This window comes from Mustela erminea, chromosome 6 (assembly GCF_009829155.1).
Source record: "Mustela erminea isolate mMusErm1 chromosome 6, mMusErm1.Pri, whole genome shotgun sequence".
NCBI lineage: Eukaryota > Metazoa > Chordata > Mammalia > Carnivora > Mustelidae > Mustela > Mustela erminea.
The window spans coordinates 87,397,295-87,414,367 of NC_045619.1; the positions used below are offsets into that span (position 1 = coordinate 87,397,295).

General features: G+C 55.9%; 1 protein-coding gene across 1 annotated transcript; it reads left to right on the forward strand.

Annotated features, from left to right (window-relative positions):
- Positions 1 to 1,512: 1,512 nt before the first annotated feature.
- On the forward strand, positions 1,513 to 15,547 carry KRT7 (keratin 7). Its single transcript, XM_032348274.1, has 9 exons — positions 1,513 to 1,926; positions 3,419 to 3,630; positions 5,742 to 5,802; positions 6,991 to 7,086; positions 7,801 to 7,965; positions 8,918 to 9,043; positions 11,991 to 12,211; positions 14,822 to 14,856; positions 15,231 to 15,547. The coding sequence occupies exons 1-9, from the start codon at positions 1,603 to 1,605 to the stop codon at positions 15,383 to 15,385; spliced, it is 1,395 nt and encodes a 464-aa protein (XP_032204165.1). The 5' UTR covers positions 1,513 to 1,602; the 3' UTR covers positions 15,386 to 15,547.
- The last annotated feature ends 1,526 nt before the right edge of the window (positions 15,548 to 17,073 follow it).

The following is a 17,073-nucleotide window of genomic DNA, read 5'->3' on the forward strand; positions in this document are numbered from 1 at the left end:
CCCCTACAGCAGAGACCACTGAAGGTCTCCTCGGGCACCCCTCTGCCTCTGGCCCTAGCTGTCCCAACAGCAATATGGAGAAGAGGGAAGGCAGGGGGCATAGGCCCGCCCTGAGATCACTGAGCTGGAGCTGCTGCTTGGCTCGGTTAGTCTCCCTGGAAGGCCTTCTTATCTAACTGAAATGAAAACACGGAAGGACATTCCTTCCCCACCCTCCACCACCCAGGATGTCCCTGAAGGCTTGGTCTGAGGTGACAAGCCGGCCAGCTCATTGTGGGACTGGTGGTCAGCTAAAGGTGGCCGGGGCCCATCAGCTGTCTTTTCCAAAGGCTCCCTAGGTGGCTCCTTTCACCAAACAGGGTCTGGGGAGAATGCGGGCAGAGCCTGGCACAGGCCAAGGTCAGAGGCAAGTGTGGCTGGAGGCTCCTGGGAAGTGAAAGTGGGTGGTGAGCCAGCTCTGTCCAGGGCTCCCTGTTCCAGCACGGTGTGTCCCCCCATCTTGGGCTGGGTTTAAGACTGCTGGGGCACGTTTGGTGGACGACACCCTGAGAGCTGGGGGCCTTTATACAGGAAAACAGCAGCAGTGGAATATGAGGAGGAGTGCTGGAGTGCAAAAATAAGTGGGCTCACAGACCTGCATCTGAAAGGGTGCAACAGTGTATCCATGGACATCCTGCCCGGTACTGAATGCAGACCCCCATCTGTTTGAGAACACAGACATGCACACAGGTATGTCTCCGGTGAGTACGCAGCGAAATCCAGTGGCCTGCAAGTGTGTCCAGACCAAAGTGTGCAGACATCCACAAAATGTCCCAGCGACACGCACACAGGCGTCCCCTGTCTCTACTGGGACAAATAAAGTAAGTGGATAGGAATGTGTGGGAGGAGGGGAAGGGAGAGCCCAAAGCAACCATTCCCACGTGGCTTCTGGGCCTCACATGCCTACTGGAGTGAAAAGGAGAGGGGCCACAAGAGGGGTCATGCCCCACTTGGCCAAATTTCTGTATGGGAATGAGGCATAGTGGTCAGGGAAACCAGCGAGGCCGGGCCACGTGGGGTCAGATTACTCAAGAACTGAGCTGAGCTCTCAAGGAGGAACTGGACATGGGGTAAGGAGGCTGTCTGGGAATGCCTTTCTGGAATGCTTTGCAAAGGGGGCTGGGTGCTGACTCCTGGACTAGAACTCCCCCTCACCTCCCCCATCTTTCACCGCTTGATCTCTCTGCTCTGGCCTCAGGAATCTTTCGCAAGTCTCCTCCCAGGAGCCTTCCCAGACTGAACCTGTTTCAGATCTGCTCAAATGGTCGTCTCCCACTGCTCGCTGTCAGCCCCTATCCTGGGCGCTGGGGGCCCATGGCCCTCCTCCTCACTCTGGGCTTTCTGGCTTGGGCCCCAAAGCCTGGCCTGGAAGCGGAGAGCGGAAGTTTGCCCGGGGGAGGGGCCGGGCGGGCAGAGAAGGGTGGCCGGCGGCCAGCCCCGCCCCTACCTGTGTGAGCCGCTCCGCCCGCGCACCAGCGCCTAGCGGATAAAAGCGGCGGGCCCGGAGGTCAGCGAGTTCGGCACTCTCGCGCCTGCCCCTAGGTGTAGCGCGGTCTAGCCAGCATGTCCATCCACTTAAGCTCCCAGGTCTTCAGCTCGCGCTCAGCCGCCTTCCCGGGGCGCGGGACGCAGGTGCGCCTGAGCTCCGTGCGCCCCGGTGGCTTCAGCAGCAGCAGCGTGTACGGCCTGGGCGCCTCGCGGCCGCGCGTGGCCGTGCGCTCCGCTTACGGGGGCCCCGTGGGCGGCGGCATCCGCGAGGTCACCATCAATCAGAGCCTGCTGGCCCCGCTGCGGGTGGACATCGACCCCTCCATCCAGCAGGTGCGCCAGGAGGAGCGCGAGCAGATCAAGACCCTCAATAACAAGTTCGCCTCCTTCATTGACAAGGTGAGCCACCGCGACCTGCCCCACGCCATGCTCCCGGCCACAACAGCCACCTGCGCGGAATGCACGCGGGCAAGGCGCTGGGAGGCCTGGTGCGCTCTCCTTCCGCTGGGATCGGGAACCTTCCTCCTCGTGAACCCTGTGACTGTTATCCTCCTTGGGGCTCCAAGCCTCCAAGCGTCCACTTCCAGCGAGCTGCCCAGATCGCCCTGTTTTTTTCCTCCCAGGGTGTGTGATTGAGTCTGCCCCGCGGAGCCCGCAGGCTGTGTCTGGGAGCGGGCTGCTGCCCTTGGGCACCTTCAGGTTGGGAGCTCCAGAAGTCAGGGCCAGGAGTCTCTCTGAGAGGGGGCTGTGTGGGGTGAGAGACAGGTAGGGGTGACACACTCTTTCCAGCTGAGGATCTCTCCTACCTCTCCCCTCCCACTGCTTGTGCTGAAAATAGAGGGCTGGAAGGGGGGAGGGAGGGAAAGAAGGAAGGAGGCTCACCGCCACACCTGCCCACCGACCTGGTCCTCCAGCCTCCCTGTGGTGGTGGGAGGTGGGGTTATATCTGCCCTTGGAGATAGCCCATTTGTGTCCAGGGAAGGCACACTGAGGGGCCCCAGGAAAGGGCCATTTAGAAAGGGTATTTTTTTCCTGGCCGTTTTGGTCCCACGGGGCAGGGAGGGAGTGGGTGAGTGAAAGTAGGAGTTGGGAAGGAGAGGGGCCAAATTGACTCGTGGGTCTAGGAGGGCAGCAAAGTAGGGCTGGACCAGGAATTGGGGCTAGCCCAGCTGGGCCCCTCTGTCCAGGACCTCCTCCCCAGGGGTGTTAGACTGTTAGACCAGACCTTCCCTCTCCTGCCTCGGTGTAGTTCTCTGCTTCCCCAGCCCCCAAGTCCTCTCCTTCATCATTCAGACCTTGCAAATCCTTAAGTCTGCCGAAGCCTCCCCAGTCTCAGGGTCTGCCCCGGTACTGAGCAGCTCTGCCTTGCTGTCTACAGGCCCCAGGCCTTGCTGCTCTGAGTTGCGGGTTTGGGGAGGGTTACTTCCCACTCATATTGGATGCATCCAAGGAGCCTTGTGGGCCCCAGACTGAGCGTATAATAGTTGCTTATTTTAGTACCCTGTCTTGGGACCTTGGAGGAAAGGGGCAGGAGAGAGAGGACACAGAGAGAGGAGGCCAAGGACAGACAGGGAAGGGTCAGCTCTGTGGAGAGGGAGGTGGAGAAGATATTCTGTAATGTGATGGGGAATGCAGGAGATAGGAATCATACTGGCGACTGGGCCGATCTGACCCCTGCATCACAATCTAAGCCACTCAGGACAGAGGGTCCTGGAGGAGAGCTTGGTTCAGCGTGGGCTTCCTGGAGGAGGGGAACAAAGGCCAGGGTCCCGGGTTGGGGGAATAGCCAGTGGGAGCACGGGCTGTGCTGGGGGTCTGGAAGTGCTCCCAAGCCCAGGGTGGGGGGCCACGGACTGTCCCTCGGGAGTGTCTTCCTCTCTTTCCCTCTTAGGTGCGCTTCCTGGAGCAGCAGAACAAGCTGCTGGAGACCAAGTGGGCCCTGCTGCAGGAGCAGAAGTCAGCCAAGAGCAGCCGCCTCCCCGGCATCTTTGAGGCCCACATTGCTGGCCTGCAGAGGCAGCTCGAAGGGCTGCAGCTGGATGGAGGCCGCCTGGAGGTGGAGCTGCGGAACATGCAGGATGTGGTGGAAGACTTGAAGAACAAGTACTGACCCTTGTGCCACCTGGGGGAGGGGGGGTGTTCCTGGATACATGCACTCCTCGCTCCTCGTCAGCTGATCCTCGACAGTCCCCCTCTGGGGCTAGGGGTCAGAGGGTGCAGCTGCTCTGCACAGTAACCCCCCGGGACAGAAGGCCTTGACCCACACATGCCCTGTCTCTTGTCTCCCTTCTTTGTCCCTGGGAACAGTTTCCAAGTCTTGTCCCCTGACTTACTCCCAGGGCAATAGCCCCACTTAGCTCTCACCTGCACTGTTCCTTTTGGAGGCTCGGCCGAGGCCCCAGGAGAGGGTAAGGCAGAAGGTGTCCTGTGACGAATGCATTTCGGGATTTGCACGACCCTCACAGATTATTCTAGAACAGCCCCTCTGGTCTGGTGAGGAGGTAGAGGAGACCAGAGAGATTCAGGATCCTGAGGGGGATCACATGGCAGGTCACTGGGAGAGCTGGGCCTGGAATGCTAGGCCCCTGACTCCCAGGAGGAGATCCAGAGCCCACCTGGGGCAGAAAGAAGGAGAGAGGGATTGTGCATGGGGAGCCATGTCTGGTCGCCGAGTCTGAGGGCCAGCTCTGGCCAGTGCAGGAACGAGAAAGGAGGCTGTGTGTGTGTGTGTGTGTTGTGTGTAGGGGGGAGTGTAGAGTGTAGGGACCTGGAAGACTAGGGTTGTAAGGACAGGCCTTTGAGGGGCCCAATGAGCTCTCTTTTCCCATGGAAGAGAAACCAAAGCCTGAGGCTTGCGCTGGGCCCCACCCCAGCAGACTTGCCCAGTAGTCCGGTGAGTGGTGAGTAGTGAGTAGTGAGTGAGTTCTGTCCTCTGCCCTGGAGGTGAATGTCTAAGCCGGCAAGGCAAGGACACTGACTGCAGGCAGAACAAACAAAAAAGGCTCTGTGGAGAGTACCCACTTCCCTCCCTCCGGAGAGCCACAGTCAACAGGATAATCCCCCATCAGGTGGGAGCAGACAGGTGCAGGACTTAGAAGGCTCTGGGCAACCAGCAGGCTTTTGTTGTTACTGCTCGCACTGTATGTGCTCACACATTACTCATCCTGGCCTACAGGTAGCGCTTTCTGGCAGAGCCAAGCCAGACTCTGAAGTGGGGCTGAGGGAGGCTGGAAGGGGCACCTGAAGGGACCATTGGCACACTGCGAGGACAGTGGTGGACAGATGGCCTCCAGGATGTTTCCATAACTGTTCTGTAGGACCTGCGGGAGTGGGCCCTTGTGAATCTGGCTCCCTGGGGGTTCTGCCTGCAGGAGATTCATGCTCCCCCCCACAGTTGTTCTGCTGCCCTCCTGCAGCCCATGGACACTACTGAGCTCCTGTTTCTGACACTTTCTAAAAAAAATTCCCGAGTAAATACCCGGTCAGGTCCAAGGGCTCTCTTGCTCTGTGCCCTGTATCACCAGTGTCCTCCTATGGGCGGGATGGGCTCCTTGGGAGAAAAAGGAACTTGGGGTTGGGGTGTGGGGGGGTCTGTGATAGTGGAGATGGGGCCAGACCACCCAGCTGGGGCCGGGTTCTTCCTGGACTTGCTGCGCCGTCTCCCTGAGTCCACAGTGTTCCTCCGCTGTGGGCTCCTTCTTCACTCTCAGATGGTGAGGTTGGGTAGTGATTAAGGCGTGGACCTGGGGTCAGACTGCCTGGCTTGAAGTCCGGGCTTTGCCACTTAGCAGCATAGTGACTGGATGGATTATCTGCTTCTCTGTGGCTCCATTCCTTTCCTGCGAAGCATGGTACCATTGTCATAGGATCATTGTGAGGATTAGATGAGCTAATTCGTGCAAAGCACATAACGGTGCAGGCCCCATTTGAAGTGGTCCTTAAGCTTGGCTATTATTCCTTGCTTTCCCCCTCCCAGTAGATGCGACTTTTGCCCTTTAATTCATGTACGTTCCCTGCTCTCCCACCTTTCATCCCATGCCAAGACTCCCAGCCTTAGACACAGCCGCAAGGGAAAGTTAGGTTTCCTAGCTGATACCCGCTTTTCCAGGTGTGTCAGTAAGAAGGGGTGAAGCCCATGCGGGACAGAGTCTCCTGGGTGCAGGGGGCATGGAGACAGAGCCGCACCCACACCACACCCCCTCCGTCTATTGCAGGTACGAAGATGAAATTAACCGCCGCACGGCGGCTGAGAATGAGTTCGTGGTGCTGAAAAAGGTGAGGGGGGAGCATACAGGCCAGGTGTGGGGGCATCGTCTCAAAATGCGTGGGACAGGGGGCCACGTGGCCCTTGCACCTGAGCAGTCGGTGAGGGACGTGTGGCCAAAGTCTGGTCTGGGGACTATAAGGAAGGAACGAGTGGCTTGGAAAAGGGGAGATCTGGAAGCCTCATAGCACAGCCTGTCCTGTGTGCATGTGTTTGTATGCACGTTTGGTGAGTCACTGGACTTGCTCTTGGCCTGGAGGCATTAGAATTCGGACGGAGAGATGGAGGCTAGAAAGGGAGATTTCAAGCCCAAATACGGGAGTGCTCTATTGCAGTCATAATGTTTCGTGGCGGACAAAGTCTGGCACCCGGCAAGGGCGAAGTATGTGTTGAATGAATGGGGTGGGCCCCAGACAGAGCCATCTCCCTGTCCCTGGAGAGGAGCAAGCTGAGGTTGGAAGGCCTTAAGAGTATCTTAGCGGAGCTTGATTTGAGATTCTGATGCAGTACGCTCACTGAGCAGCTCGGGGTTCAAGTCGGACAGCAGCCTGCCTCAGAGTGCTGGGCCCTTAGAGATTGAGGTGCTTTGGGGATATATAAAAGCAGGCTCTGTCCACATGAGTTTGAGCACAGGTGTGTATTGCTAGAAGGGCCCCAAAGCCCCCCAGGCCTGAGCTGTTCTTTGTGGGTCACCTGTCTCGCCATCACTAAGCTGCATGTTAAACGTGTAGGCTGGAGGTCTTGCACTCTGAGAGGCCTGTCCTGCAGCCTGGATGATTTTCAGCTCTCCTCTCTCCTCAGAAGTTGAGGCGCAGGGAGTTGAAGTGACTTGTTCAAGGCCACATAGCTCAGAAGTTGTCGAGCCAGGGCTGGGTCCAAAGCACTGAAGTCTTTAGAAACCGGTAAAGTGCTAGGTTTGGGGTACAGGCTGCTTTGGCTACCAGTGCTGGGAAGGCCCCTGTGTTCACTGGGATGCTTGGGAATGAGGTTCATCACACAACCTCGGAGGGTCCAGTAGAGGAGACTTCCTACTGTGGCCAGGTCAGGCAGCCTGGAGAAACGGCATGTCTCTTAGTAGGGCCCTTGTGTTTGACCCTGTAGTTTGGACAGTACTGGCTGGCCTCAATCCTTGCTAAATATTCTGTGTACTGAGGCTCTGGTGTCTACCCCTTCTCGCCGCGCCCCTCCCCCTCCCCCAGGACGTGGACGCCGCCTACTTGAGCAAGGTGGAGCTAGAGGCGAAAGTGGATTCCCTGAATGATGAGATCAACTTCTTCAAGAGCCTCTATGAGACGGTGAGGACCTTGGGTGTGGGAGACATGGCATTTCTTCCATGTCTTAACAAAGGGGCCATCTGGTTTACACCTGCTTTTGGGCCAGCCTGAGTGTGTGTTGAGTGTGTGTGCAGGCACTTACCCTGTCCTTTATCCTTTCTGGACTCAGGAATCCAAGTTTAGGAGGAGCTGAGGGTGGCAGAGCCAGGATTGGCCAGCCAGGGGTCAGCCAGGATTGGCCTTCCAGCGACACGGGGTGACCATTTGTTAGGAAGGGTGTTGGGAAGGAGCCGTCACAATCCCCCACACTCTGTCACTTTTTTTTTTTTTTTAAGATTTTATTTATTTATTTGACAGAGAGAGATCACAAGTAGGCAGAGAGGCAGGCAGAGAGAGAGGAGGAAGCAGGCTCCCTACCGAGCAGAGAGCCTGATGTGGGGCTCGATCCTAGGACCCTGGGATCATGACCTGAGCCAAAGACAGAGGCTTTAACCCACTGAGCCACCCAGGTGCCCCTCTGTCAGTTTTTATCTGCTGTAATCCCACCAGACTCTTTTCTTGAGAAGTTGCTAACCTCCCTGGGCTGGGCCTGTGCCCCCTCACCGCCTTGTGACTCATGCCCACTCTGACCTTTTCTCTCTTTTTCTTCCTTTAGTGTGAAGAGGGTCCCAGGTTGGGTGTGGGAGCAGGGATGGGTCACGCTCTAAGTCCTGATGTTCTGTCCTGTCCCTGTAGGAGTTGGCAGAGCTGCAGTCCCAGATCTCGGACACATCTGTGGTCTTGTCCATGGACAACAACCGCTCCCTGGACCTGGATGGCATCATCGCTGAGGTCAAGGCCCAGTACGAGGAGATGGCCAACCGCAGCCGGGCTGAGGCTGAGACCATGTACCAAATCAAGGTGTGAGGCTGCAGAGGGCTCTTTTTTCTGCCTGGCAGGGTCCCCGAGGGCAGCTTCCCTTACTCCTCACCCTGTCTCAGGCCTTGAGGACTTGGGTCCCACTGTGCCAGCAGGCACCAGCGGTTAAGTCTGTGGTGCTCTCCAGGGCCCTGGGAAGAAGAGGAAAAGGCCAGGGCCCTCCCAGGGAGAGACCCCAGCCAGATGGGTGAACAGGGTGGAGGCACCCAAAGAACAGAGAGGTTAAGCAATGTGCCTAACTCTATACAGCTAGTAGCTGGAAGAGTAGTGACTAGATCCTGGGTCCTAGTCCTCCAGACCAGGGAGGTTTAATCACTGCACCTGCCATGTGGAGGCAGGGCAGCTGACTGTGCAGGGGCTGAGGGTATGGGCTGGGGTGACCTCGTGTTCTGGGGGAGGGAGCCTGAGGCAGGGTTTAAAAGCAGCAGAGGGAGGTCTCTGCAGAGGTTGGAGTCATCTGTGGTACATGGGGTGAGAACACAGAGATGCCAACAAGGAGACCTGGGTTCAGACTTGCCATGTGATCCTTGGGCAGTGGCTTCCATTCTCCAGAGCTCATTCTTCCCATCTGTGAAATGGATACTGCTGAGGTTTTTTAACAGTGTGTTTTTCCTAGGGGTTAACAGGCGAGGATTTCAGACTTCTAGTCATTCTCCAGGTCTTGGGACATGGTGGGGATGGGGAGAGCCCCATGGTCAATGGGGATGGGACCCAGGGAGCCATCCTGGCCCTCCCTGTCCTGACTGGGAGAAAAGCAAACCTCAGCTCTACCCCACTGCCCAATAGTCTGGCTTGCCAGCAGTGGGCGAAGACTGCTGGGGTCAGACAGTCACTTCCTGGGAAGATACTTTGGGCCTTCCTTGGAGGAGCAAAGGATGAGTCCCCTATAATCAATGACCACTCCTTGTCATACTTTTCTGTGTGGTCCCTCCAGCTTGAGACCCTCCAGGCACAGGCTGGGAAGCATGGGGATGACCTCCGTAATACCCGGAATGAGATCGCAGAGATGAACCGTGCCATCCAGAGGCTTCAGGCTGAGATCGACAACATCAAGAACCAGGTGGGAGCTAGTCCCTGCTTCCCCGCTCCTCCCTGTTTCTTGGGGCCAATAAAGGGCCGCCATCTGAGAATGAGGAGCCCAAGGCTCTCCCAGGCCAAGGCTGGTGCAGCTCAAGGCCCACATGTGAGATCTCCAGGACCTAATGTTCTTGGGCAGGTCCTGGCTCCATGCGGGGAAGGGGAAGGAGAGGGGTCGTGGCTGGCCATGCAGCCTGGGGAGGGCGCCTCCTACTGGCCAGCCCTGAGAAGAACCACCAGTCATTACCAAACTCAGAGCACTGTCCTTGCGCATTGCTCTGGGGCAGTAGGCTGTACCTGGGAGCTCCCAGTCTGCGGGGAGTTAGGGGCACAGAGGCCAGCAGAAACCCTTGCGGTGGCTCACAAGACCCTGTCCCTCACCTCCCGCCACTGCGTCTGACTGTGCTCCAGCCATGCTAGCCTGCTTCCTGTGTCTTGGATCTGCTAGGCATGTTCATGCTTCAGAGCTTTGGCCCCGGTGTTCCCTCCACCCAGAATGGGGTTCTTCCCGCTCAGCCCATGGCTGCCTCTTTGTTGTCCCTGGGATTTTTGGATGTGAGTCCCCTTTTCAGAGCCGGCTTCTCTAGCCACTCCAGCAGGGTGTCTGAACTTTCCCAAAGCACCCATCACTATTTGAAATCTTCTGGCTTATTAAGTGGTTGGCTGTCCTCCACCTCTGCTGAAATATAAATCATGCCTTGGGAGCCAGACCCCATCTCTCTGACTCGCTGCTGCTTCTCAGCTCTGGGTACATGGTGGGGCACGGGCCTCCGAGGACAGACTGTTGGGAGGGTGTGCCATGTTGGTGGCAGGGGGACAGGCCCTGGCCAAGGTGTGGGGATGGACAGGACGGCTAAGCCTGAGCAGTGGAGAGGGAGGGAGGGCCAGTAACCAAGGCTGCAGCTTCAGAGAGCTAATCTCCAGATGAGCTGGGGGGATGGGATGTGGGGGTGATGTACCCAGAAATGCCCTCCCCTTGGAGCCCCACAGGCCACTTTACACGAGGGTGGAGGCTGCCTCCTGGCAGTAATGCAGAGGTATGAATCACTGGCCCAGCGAAGAACCTTCCAGGCCGGAGGGGAGGCACAGAACAATGAATGGTGGTTTCCCAGACCCTGCAGCTTCTGCCATAGCTGCTTCTCTTCTTGTACCATGAGGCAGAACCAGGTCCCAGAGTTGGGGTGTCCTAACCACCATGGAGGGGCCCTGAGGCAGTGGGATGAGGCAGGGCCAAGAGGGCACCAGTGTGATGGAGAAGGGGACCGGCAGGGGGACAAAGGGCAGAGGGCATGGGAGGGCCTCCTGGGGGGATTGGGAGGCCTGGCAGAGAGGCAGAGCATGTGGGGGACAGGGGAGGAGCTGAGGAGGGAGAGCGGCTGGTGAGAAGGAAGGGGTGTGCTGGGTAGGGGTAGGGGTGGGAGATCTCAGAGCCCAACAGCATGAGGCCCAGGGATAGATATATTCTGGTGTGGGGATGAGCCACAGACAGAAGGAATGCTCATTCTGGGCAGGAAGTAGCGGCTGCAAATCCGACCAGCCTGGCCCAAACCAGAGGGGCTGCTGATCATATATTTTGAGTTTGGGGGTTCCAAGCAGTGTCTCCCTGTTCCAAGTGCCCTGTTCTGGGCATGTTTTGAAGATGGTGTTTGTTCTTGTTAACTGCCCCAAATCTGAGGACTCAACTAAGATCCCGTGGCTTCAGATCTCTTCCAGATGGGGACTGAGGGGAGGGGCATTTGAAAATCATAATAGCATTTATTAATTACAGTGATTGTAACAGGCACTAACAAGCATTGGTGAGGATGTGGAGCAAAGGGAGCCCTGTAGACTTTCAGTGGGATGCAAAATGGTGCAGTTGCTGTGGAACACAGTATGGAGGGGGCCTCAAAACATTAAAAATAGAACCACCGTAGAATCCAACAATTTAATTTCTAGGTATATATCTGAAGGAAATAAAATTATTATCTCAAAGAGACCTCTGCATCTCCATGTTCATTGCAGCATCGTTTACGATAGCCAAGATGTGGAACAACTTAAAGTATCCATCAGTGGGTGAATTAGTAAAGAAAATGTGATTACATATATATATATATATATATATATATATATATATATGTGTATACACACACACACACACATAAAATATTATATTATTCAGCCATAAAATAGAATATTACTCAGGCACCAGAAAGAAGAAATCCTGCCATTTGCGACAACACAAAACTTGAGGGCACTTCCGCTGAGCGAAATACATCAGACAGAGAAAGGCAAATGCTGTATGCTCTCAATTATAGGTGGAACTTATTTTTTTCAGATTTTATTTATTCATTTGAGACAGAGATAAGAGAGAGCGAGCATGAGCAGGGGAAGGAGAGGCAGAGGGAGAGGGAGAAGCAGACTCCCTGCTGAGCCTGGAGCTCGATGCCGGGCTCGATGCAGAGCTCGGTCCTAGGACCCTGAGATTATAACTTGAGCTGAAGGCAGACGCTTAACCATTTGAGCCATCCAGGAGCCCCTTACAGGTGGAATCTAAAAGAAGCACAACTCCTAGCAACAGAAAACAGATTTGTGGTTGACAAAAGAGTAATGGTTATAATAGCATTTATTAAGCACTTACTGTGTGCTGGACACTATGCCAGGGACTTGCCGATTGCCTCATCTAATTTTAGAAGAGGGCGACTTTGGTCTGGAAGGGGTGATGTGTCTGAGATCACGCATGTGGCCAGTAAGTGGTGGAGCCGGAATTGGAGCCTAAGCATTGGGTATCAGAGCCCATGTTTTGGGCTTCCCTGATGCCAGTGGAGTAGACTGGTGCCAGTGAAGCCACCGTAAGCGAGTCACCCGGGCGCTCACTGCAGGATGGGGAGGCAGGAAGGTGGTGATTGGTAAGACCCGCCACCCCAGCTCACAGCTATCACTGCTGCCCACAGCGTGCCAAGTTGGAGGCTGCCATTGCCGAGGCCGAAGAACGTGGTGAGCTGGCCCTCAAGGATGGACATGCCAAGCAGGAGGAGCTAGAGGCCGCCCTACAGAGAGCCAAGCAGGACATGGCCCGGCAGCTGCGTGAGTACCAGGAGCTCATGAACGTCAAGTTGGCCCTAGACATCGAGATTGCCACCTACCGCAAGCTGCTGGAGGGCGAGGAGAGCAGGTGAGAACACAAAAGCCAGGAAGGGGATCCTTCTGGAGCTTGGTGGGGCCTGGGGCTTGACATTCATCCATCTACAGACATTTCCCGTGCCTTTCTTCTGCAAGGCCCTGGGGATGGGAAGTGTAGGGAGGGTAAATGATGCTTGCTCCTTCGCTCTTGATGGGATGACCTTCTAGTAGGAAAGACCACGTGGTGTAAAGCTCAACAGCCAGGGTCATCTTATTTGGTTCTCACAGCATACTCAGATGAGTAGGTCAGGTATTGTTGCTTAGTTTACAGAGGGGAAACTGTGGTTTACTTTTTTGAATTGAGGGGAGGGTATGCAGTCAAGCTTTGCTGATTCCTTTCTTTCATGATTGCCAAGCTGCTTCTGCTGCATCACTGAGTGTTAAGTTACATGATATTGACTGAATGTTGGGAGGTCCCACAGATATTTGCATGCCTGCTGCCAGAGAGCAGGCTGGGCTGGGTTAGTGTTATAGGAATTTTTCATGAAACACACGGAACCTATGTCCATGAAGTTCGGCCTTCATTCTCACCTGGATGGACTGGTTGATTCATTCAGTCAATTTGCCAGGCTTTAGAGTCGTGCCCTAGGCGAAGGTTAGGGTGTGGAGAGGGCGAGAGGGAATAGTGTGGGCCAAGACTTGGTGGTGGGACTTCTCAGGGCTTGCCTTGTTGGCCCAGCACGGAGATAGAGAGTATATAAGACAGGTTTCTGCCCTCGGGGAGCTCGCGCACGGGCTGAGGACAGCAAACATTTGTCAAGGGAGCATCTAGAGACATGCATTTGTAAAATGCTGAATGTCCACAGAACTTTTCTCTTTGGGGAGAATTTTTCCCAAGGGGTTGGGGAGACAGGCTGGAAGATGGATGATGTGAACAGGAAGGAACCGGGGAACGAGGGAGTGCTAGGGCCGAGTGCCGTGCAGGGAGGAGGGAGAGAAGAAACATGGCCACAGGGTATGAGTCGGGGAAGGAGAGGAGAGAGGAGGAAAGGTCTCGGCCACTGCAGTTAACCTATCCCCGCCTGGGTTGGCATCTGGTCTTTTTGGGAAAAGAAGCTGAACACCAAAGGCCCCTGGGAAGAGAGAGCGGGTGATCTGGGGCACAGGGCAGCCCTGGGCTGCCCAGTCCTGGCCATGATGCCTCTCTCTGCACCCTCGGCCACCATGGGTGTGGGAGCCACACTCTATTGGGAATACACAACCTGGGCTTCTTTTCCTCATAGAACCAGAGTTGGGGACGCTTAGGATGGGGCCAGACCCACTTCCTCCCGTGGGCTACTGAGCAGGCTGAAGCTCTGGGACGGGGAGTGGCATGCCCAAGTTCTCACAGAGTGCAAACATTCCGTCTTAAAGCCTAATCTCAGGGTAGATTGTTATCATCAGGGCTTGGATCCCTGTTCTCTGAGAGGCAACTCTTCTCCCTCTACTTCTTAGAGGACATAGCGATGGACTCCCTGCTTTTAATCCCGTTAAACCCTCCACCCTTCCCAGGGGCAGGTGTAGTATTTGTGGATTTAGAAACTCATGTGATTTGGGGCACCTTCTTTTAGGGATACAGAGTTACGAATAGAGAATTCGGCACAAAAACAAATATTTACTTAGGGTGAGAAGAGACAAGTCACACTCATCCCCAGAGCTTTAGACATTCAGGTCTCTTCCTCCCGAGTTCTTAGGCACGGCACCAGAAGCTGTTCCTGGAATCTCTACCTGACTGCCGCCTGGCTTCCTTCCCTACCCACAGATGACAGCAACTCCCAGCACTCACTGGGGCCCCTTGAACAAGGGGCCTGGCATTTTCCTAGCGTATCTATCTTTTGCCCTTGTCCTTTGCTCTGCCCTCTTCCTGAACTTGGGGCTGATGAGGCCAGCTGGGCTCCCCTCACTCCTTCTACCAAGGCAAGGGCTCCCCTCCCCACTGCAGAGCAAACTCAACCCCAAGGCCAAGGGCTTGGTGACAATGGAGCTGTGAGTCACAAAACAAACACACCCAACTGTCTCCCATGGCTTTTTGATTTCCTGTAGGGCTGCTTAAAGCCAGCCCAACTACCTTCTGCTCCCTCCTCAGTCCCAGCTTTAGCTGCATTCAGGAAAGCAACAATTAGCTAATTATTTCGGTACATACAGAATAATTGCTACATGCCAGACCCCATGCCAGGGGCCAGAGATCAAGAATCAGTAAGCTACAGCCCACTTTGAGGGTTTTATGAGTTGGTTAGGGGAGGCAGCTGTCTTCATAAATAATCATGACTACCCTTCATCACAGAAGGGTGACCTGTGCCCAGGTCTCTGGGTAAATTATATTATGCAGCCCCCACAAACAACTCTGTGAGGCTGGGGCTAAGTTAGGTCTGATTTATAGGTGGGGAAATGGAGGCTTTGAGACCTTGCCCCAGGTCACAGGGCCTGTATGTAGGAGGGCCTACATGAACTCCCCTCATACGCCCCCCCCCCCCATTTTGCAACAAGGCTGAAGGAAGACTGAGGTGTGGGACAGAGGAAAGCATACTGGTTCTGCTTAGCTCCTGGGGGGAGGGGGTCCCGGTGCTGCTTCCTCCAGCTTGGAGGAAAGAGCTGCTCTCACAAGTCTCTCCTCTGCCCCCAGGTTGGCCGGAGATGGAGGAGGAGCTGTGAACATCTGTAAGTCCTTGGCTATGGCCCATGTCCTGTGCTGTCCAGATTAGGCTGGGTCTGTAGGATGGCACATTGGCTCGAGGGCCTGGCCTTGTGTAGACCAGGAGCTTCTTTCCCTCACCAGCTTTTAGCAGGTGCCCTGGAGCTCCCTAGCCAGTCAGGCTCAGGGGCTCAGGGAAGCCATGCAAGAGGGCAGAGTGGGACAGGGGGTACCTGGGCAGGCCACCGCTGTCCCAGGCTCCTTCTGGGCTGGCCTGAGGAGGGTGGGGGTGGGGGAGGAGAGGCTGTGGGGAGGGAGAGGGGCAGGCACAGCAGGAGAGTGGGTGTAGTGAGGTCTGGGGTGCCAGGTGCTGATGGAGCCCTCTTCCCTTTCCTTCTAGCTGTGGTGAACTCCACTGGTGGACGGGGCAGCGGGGTGGCCTTTGGGGGAACCATGGGCAGCAATGCCCTGAGCTTCTCAAGCAGCGGGCCTGGGACCTTCAAGTCCTATTCCATCAGGACCTCAGCAGCCACACATAGAAGCATACGAAAATGAGCCCCAGTGTGCCCTACACCACTGGCTCCCCGTGGTCCCAGGAGGACTCTCGTCCCTGCTACCAAGACTGCCCTGCAGGCTGGAAAATGATGTCTGGGGGCACCTGGATGGCTCAGTCATTAAGCATCGGCCTTCGGCTCAGGTCATGATCCCTGCGTCCTGGGATTGAGCCCTGCATTGGGCTCCCTGCTCGGTGGTGGGAAGCCTGCTTTCCCTCTCCTAGTCCCCCTGCTTGTGTTCCTTCTCTCTCTGTGTGTCTCTCTCTGTCAAATAAATAAATGAAATGAAAAAAAAAAAATCATGTCCAAATAGCTTTTAGTAAAGCATCCTTTCTGAAGCCTGGGTGAGGCCCATTGTGGTACGTGGTATCCTGGCTTCATCAGCTGGATGGAGATGGCTGGGGAAGAAGGGGCCTTAGAGAGCATAGGGTCTGCTCTGAGTACTGAGGAGTCACCCATGCGGGAGACTGGGAAAGCACACTGGGGTCGTGCTGCTGCTGGTGATTGAAGGGGGCACGGCTCATAGCCTGTGTGAGGCCTTGGCCTCCTCGCAGGGCTGGGGCTGAATCCAGTTCCTCTCCTGAAAGCCAGAAATAATACCCAGGGAAATCTGGCTCTGCTACAGAGGGGGCACTGAAGTCCTCTCCTGCTGAGGGAGTGGGAGGGCTGTTGGCACACTACCGCAACCCGGCCTGTGCCACCAGAGTACATTCCTGGCCCTGAGCAGGCCCCAGACATTCAGTTGTCACAGGCCTGGGTTTCAGGTACACCAGCCAACTCCCAGGCCAGCCAGCCTTTGCTGGTGCTGGGTCTGTCTGGCCCTGGGGCCCTGACTGGGGCTTTCTGGGTCCGAGATTCTGGGGGAGAGGTGATGATGGCATGGGAGGAGGTCTGTGTGTTTTGGAGAGGGAGTGGGGTGAGGAGGTCCCAGAGTCTAGATCCCTGGCAGGAGGCTTTGTGCCAGGTCCATGGGCTGGGGATCTGGATCCCTAGTAGGGGGAGGGGCATCTGTGTGTTGTCTGCTTGGTAAGAACGTCTGTGTGTCAGCGTGTCTGAAGGGAGGATATCTGTGTGTCTATGTAAGTGTGGGGGTGTTTTTGTGGTCTATGTTGGGGACATCTGTTCTGGATCAGCAACAGCACATAGGATGGATAGTGGGGAAGAGGAAGTGGGGCGGTCTCTGTCTCGGACACCCGCGGGGGTGATGGTGCTGTGCTGGTGGTGGGTGGGGGTGAGAGGCTACCAAGAGAGTGTTGGTTTCTGGGGGGAGGGGAGGTCTACATTTGATCCCATGGCCAGGAATTATCTTATATTTAGGTAGAGGTGGAACTGGGGGGTGGAGGAAGTGGTGTCCCACCAGCCATGAGTGATAAGGTTTCCCACCAAAGGTGGCAAGAGAGCCAGCCCCCACCCCCTAGCCCCCACTAAGTATCCCAGTTGTTGGCCTTCTCCCTTCCTTTCGAGCTCCCCCTCATGCTGGGTATCTGGGCATTTGGGGCTGCCCACCCATCCCCCTGTAGTCTTCTGGATGTATGAATGAGGCATTAGGGGTGGGGTGCCTTGGAGACAACCCTCTTCTCACCCTCCTCCCCCCACTAACCATGGCTATGAACACCTTCTCTGTAGCCTCCGAAAAACTGGGCTGGAAGCCCACTTGTGTAGGCACAAATGGGAGATTTTCTGAGCACA

Excerpts from the sequence above, each read along its gene's own strand:
- KRT7 (XM_032348274.1), top strand. The coding sequence starts at position 1,603 with ATGTCCATCCACTTAAGCTCCCAGGTCTTCAGCTCGCGCTCAGCCGCC. Across the intron at positions 5,803-6,990 it reads AGTTCGTGGTGCTGAAAAAG|GACGTGGACGCCGCCTACTT; the intron begins GTGAGGGGGGAG and ends CCCCTCCCCCAG. Across the intron at positions 7,966-8,917 it reads AGACCATGTACCAAATCAAG|CTTGAGACCCTCCAGGCACA; the intron begins GTGTGAGGCTGC and ends TGGTCCCTCCAG.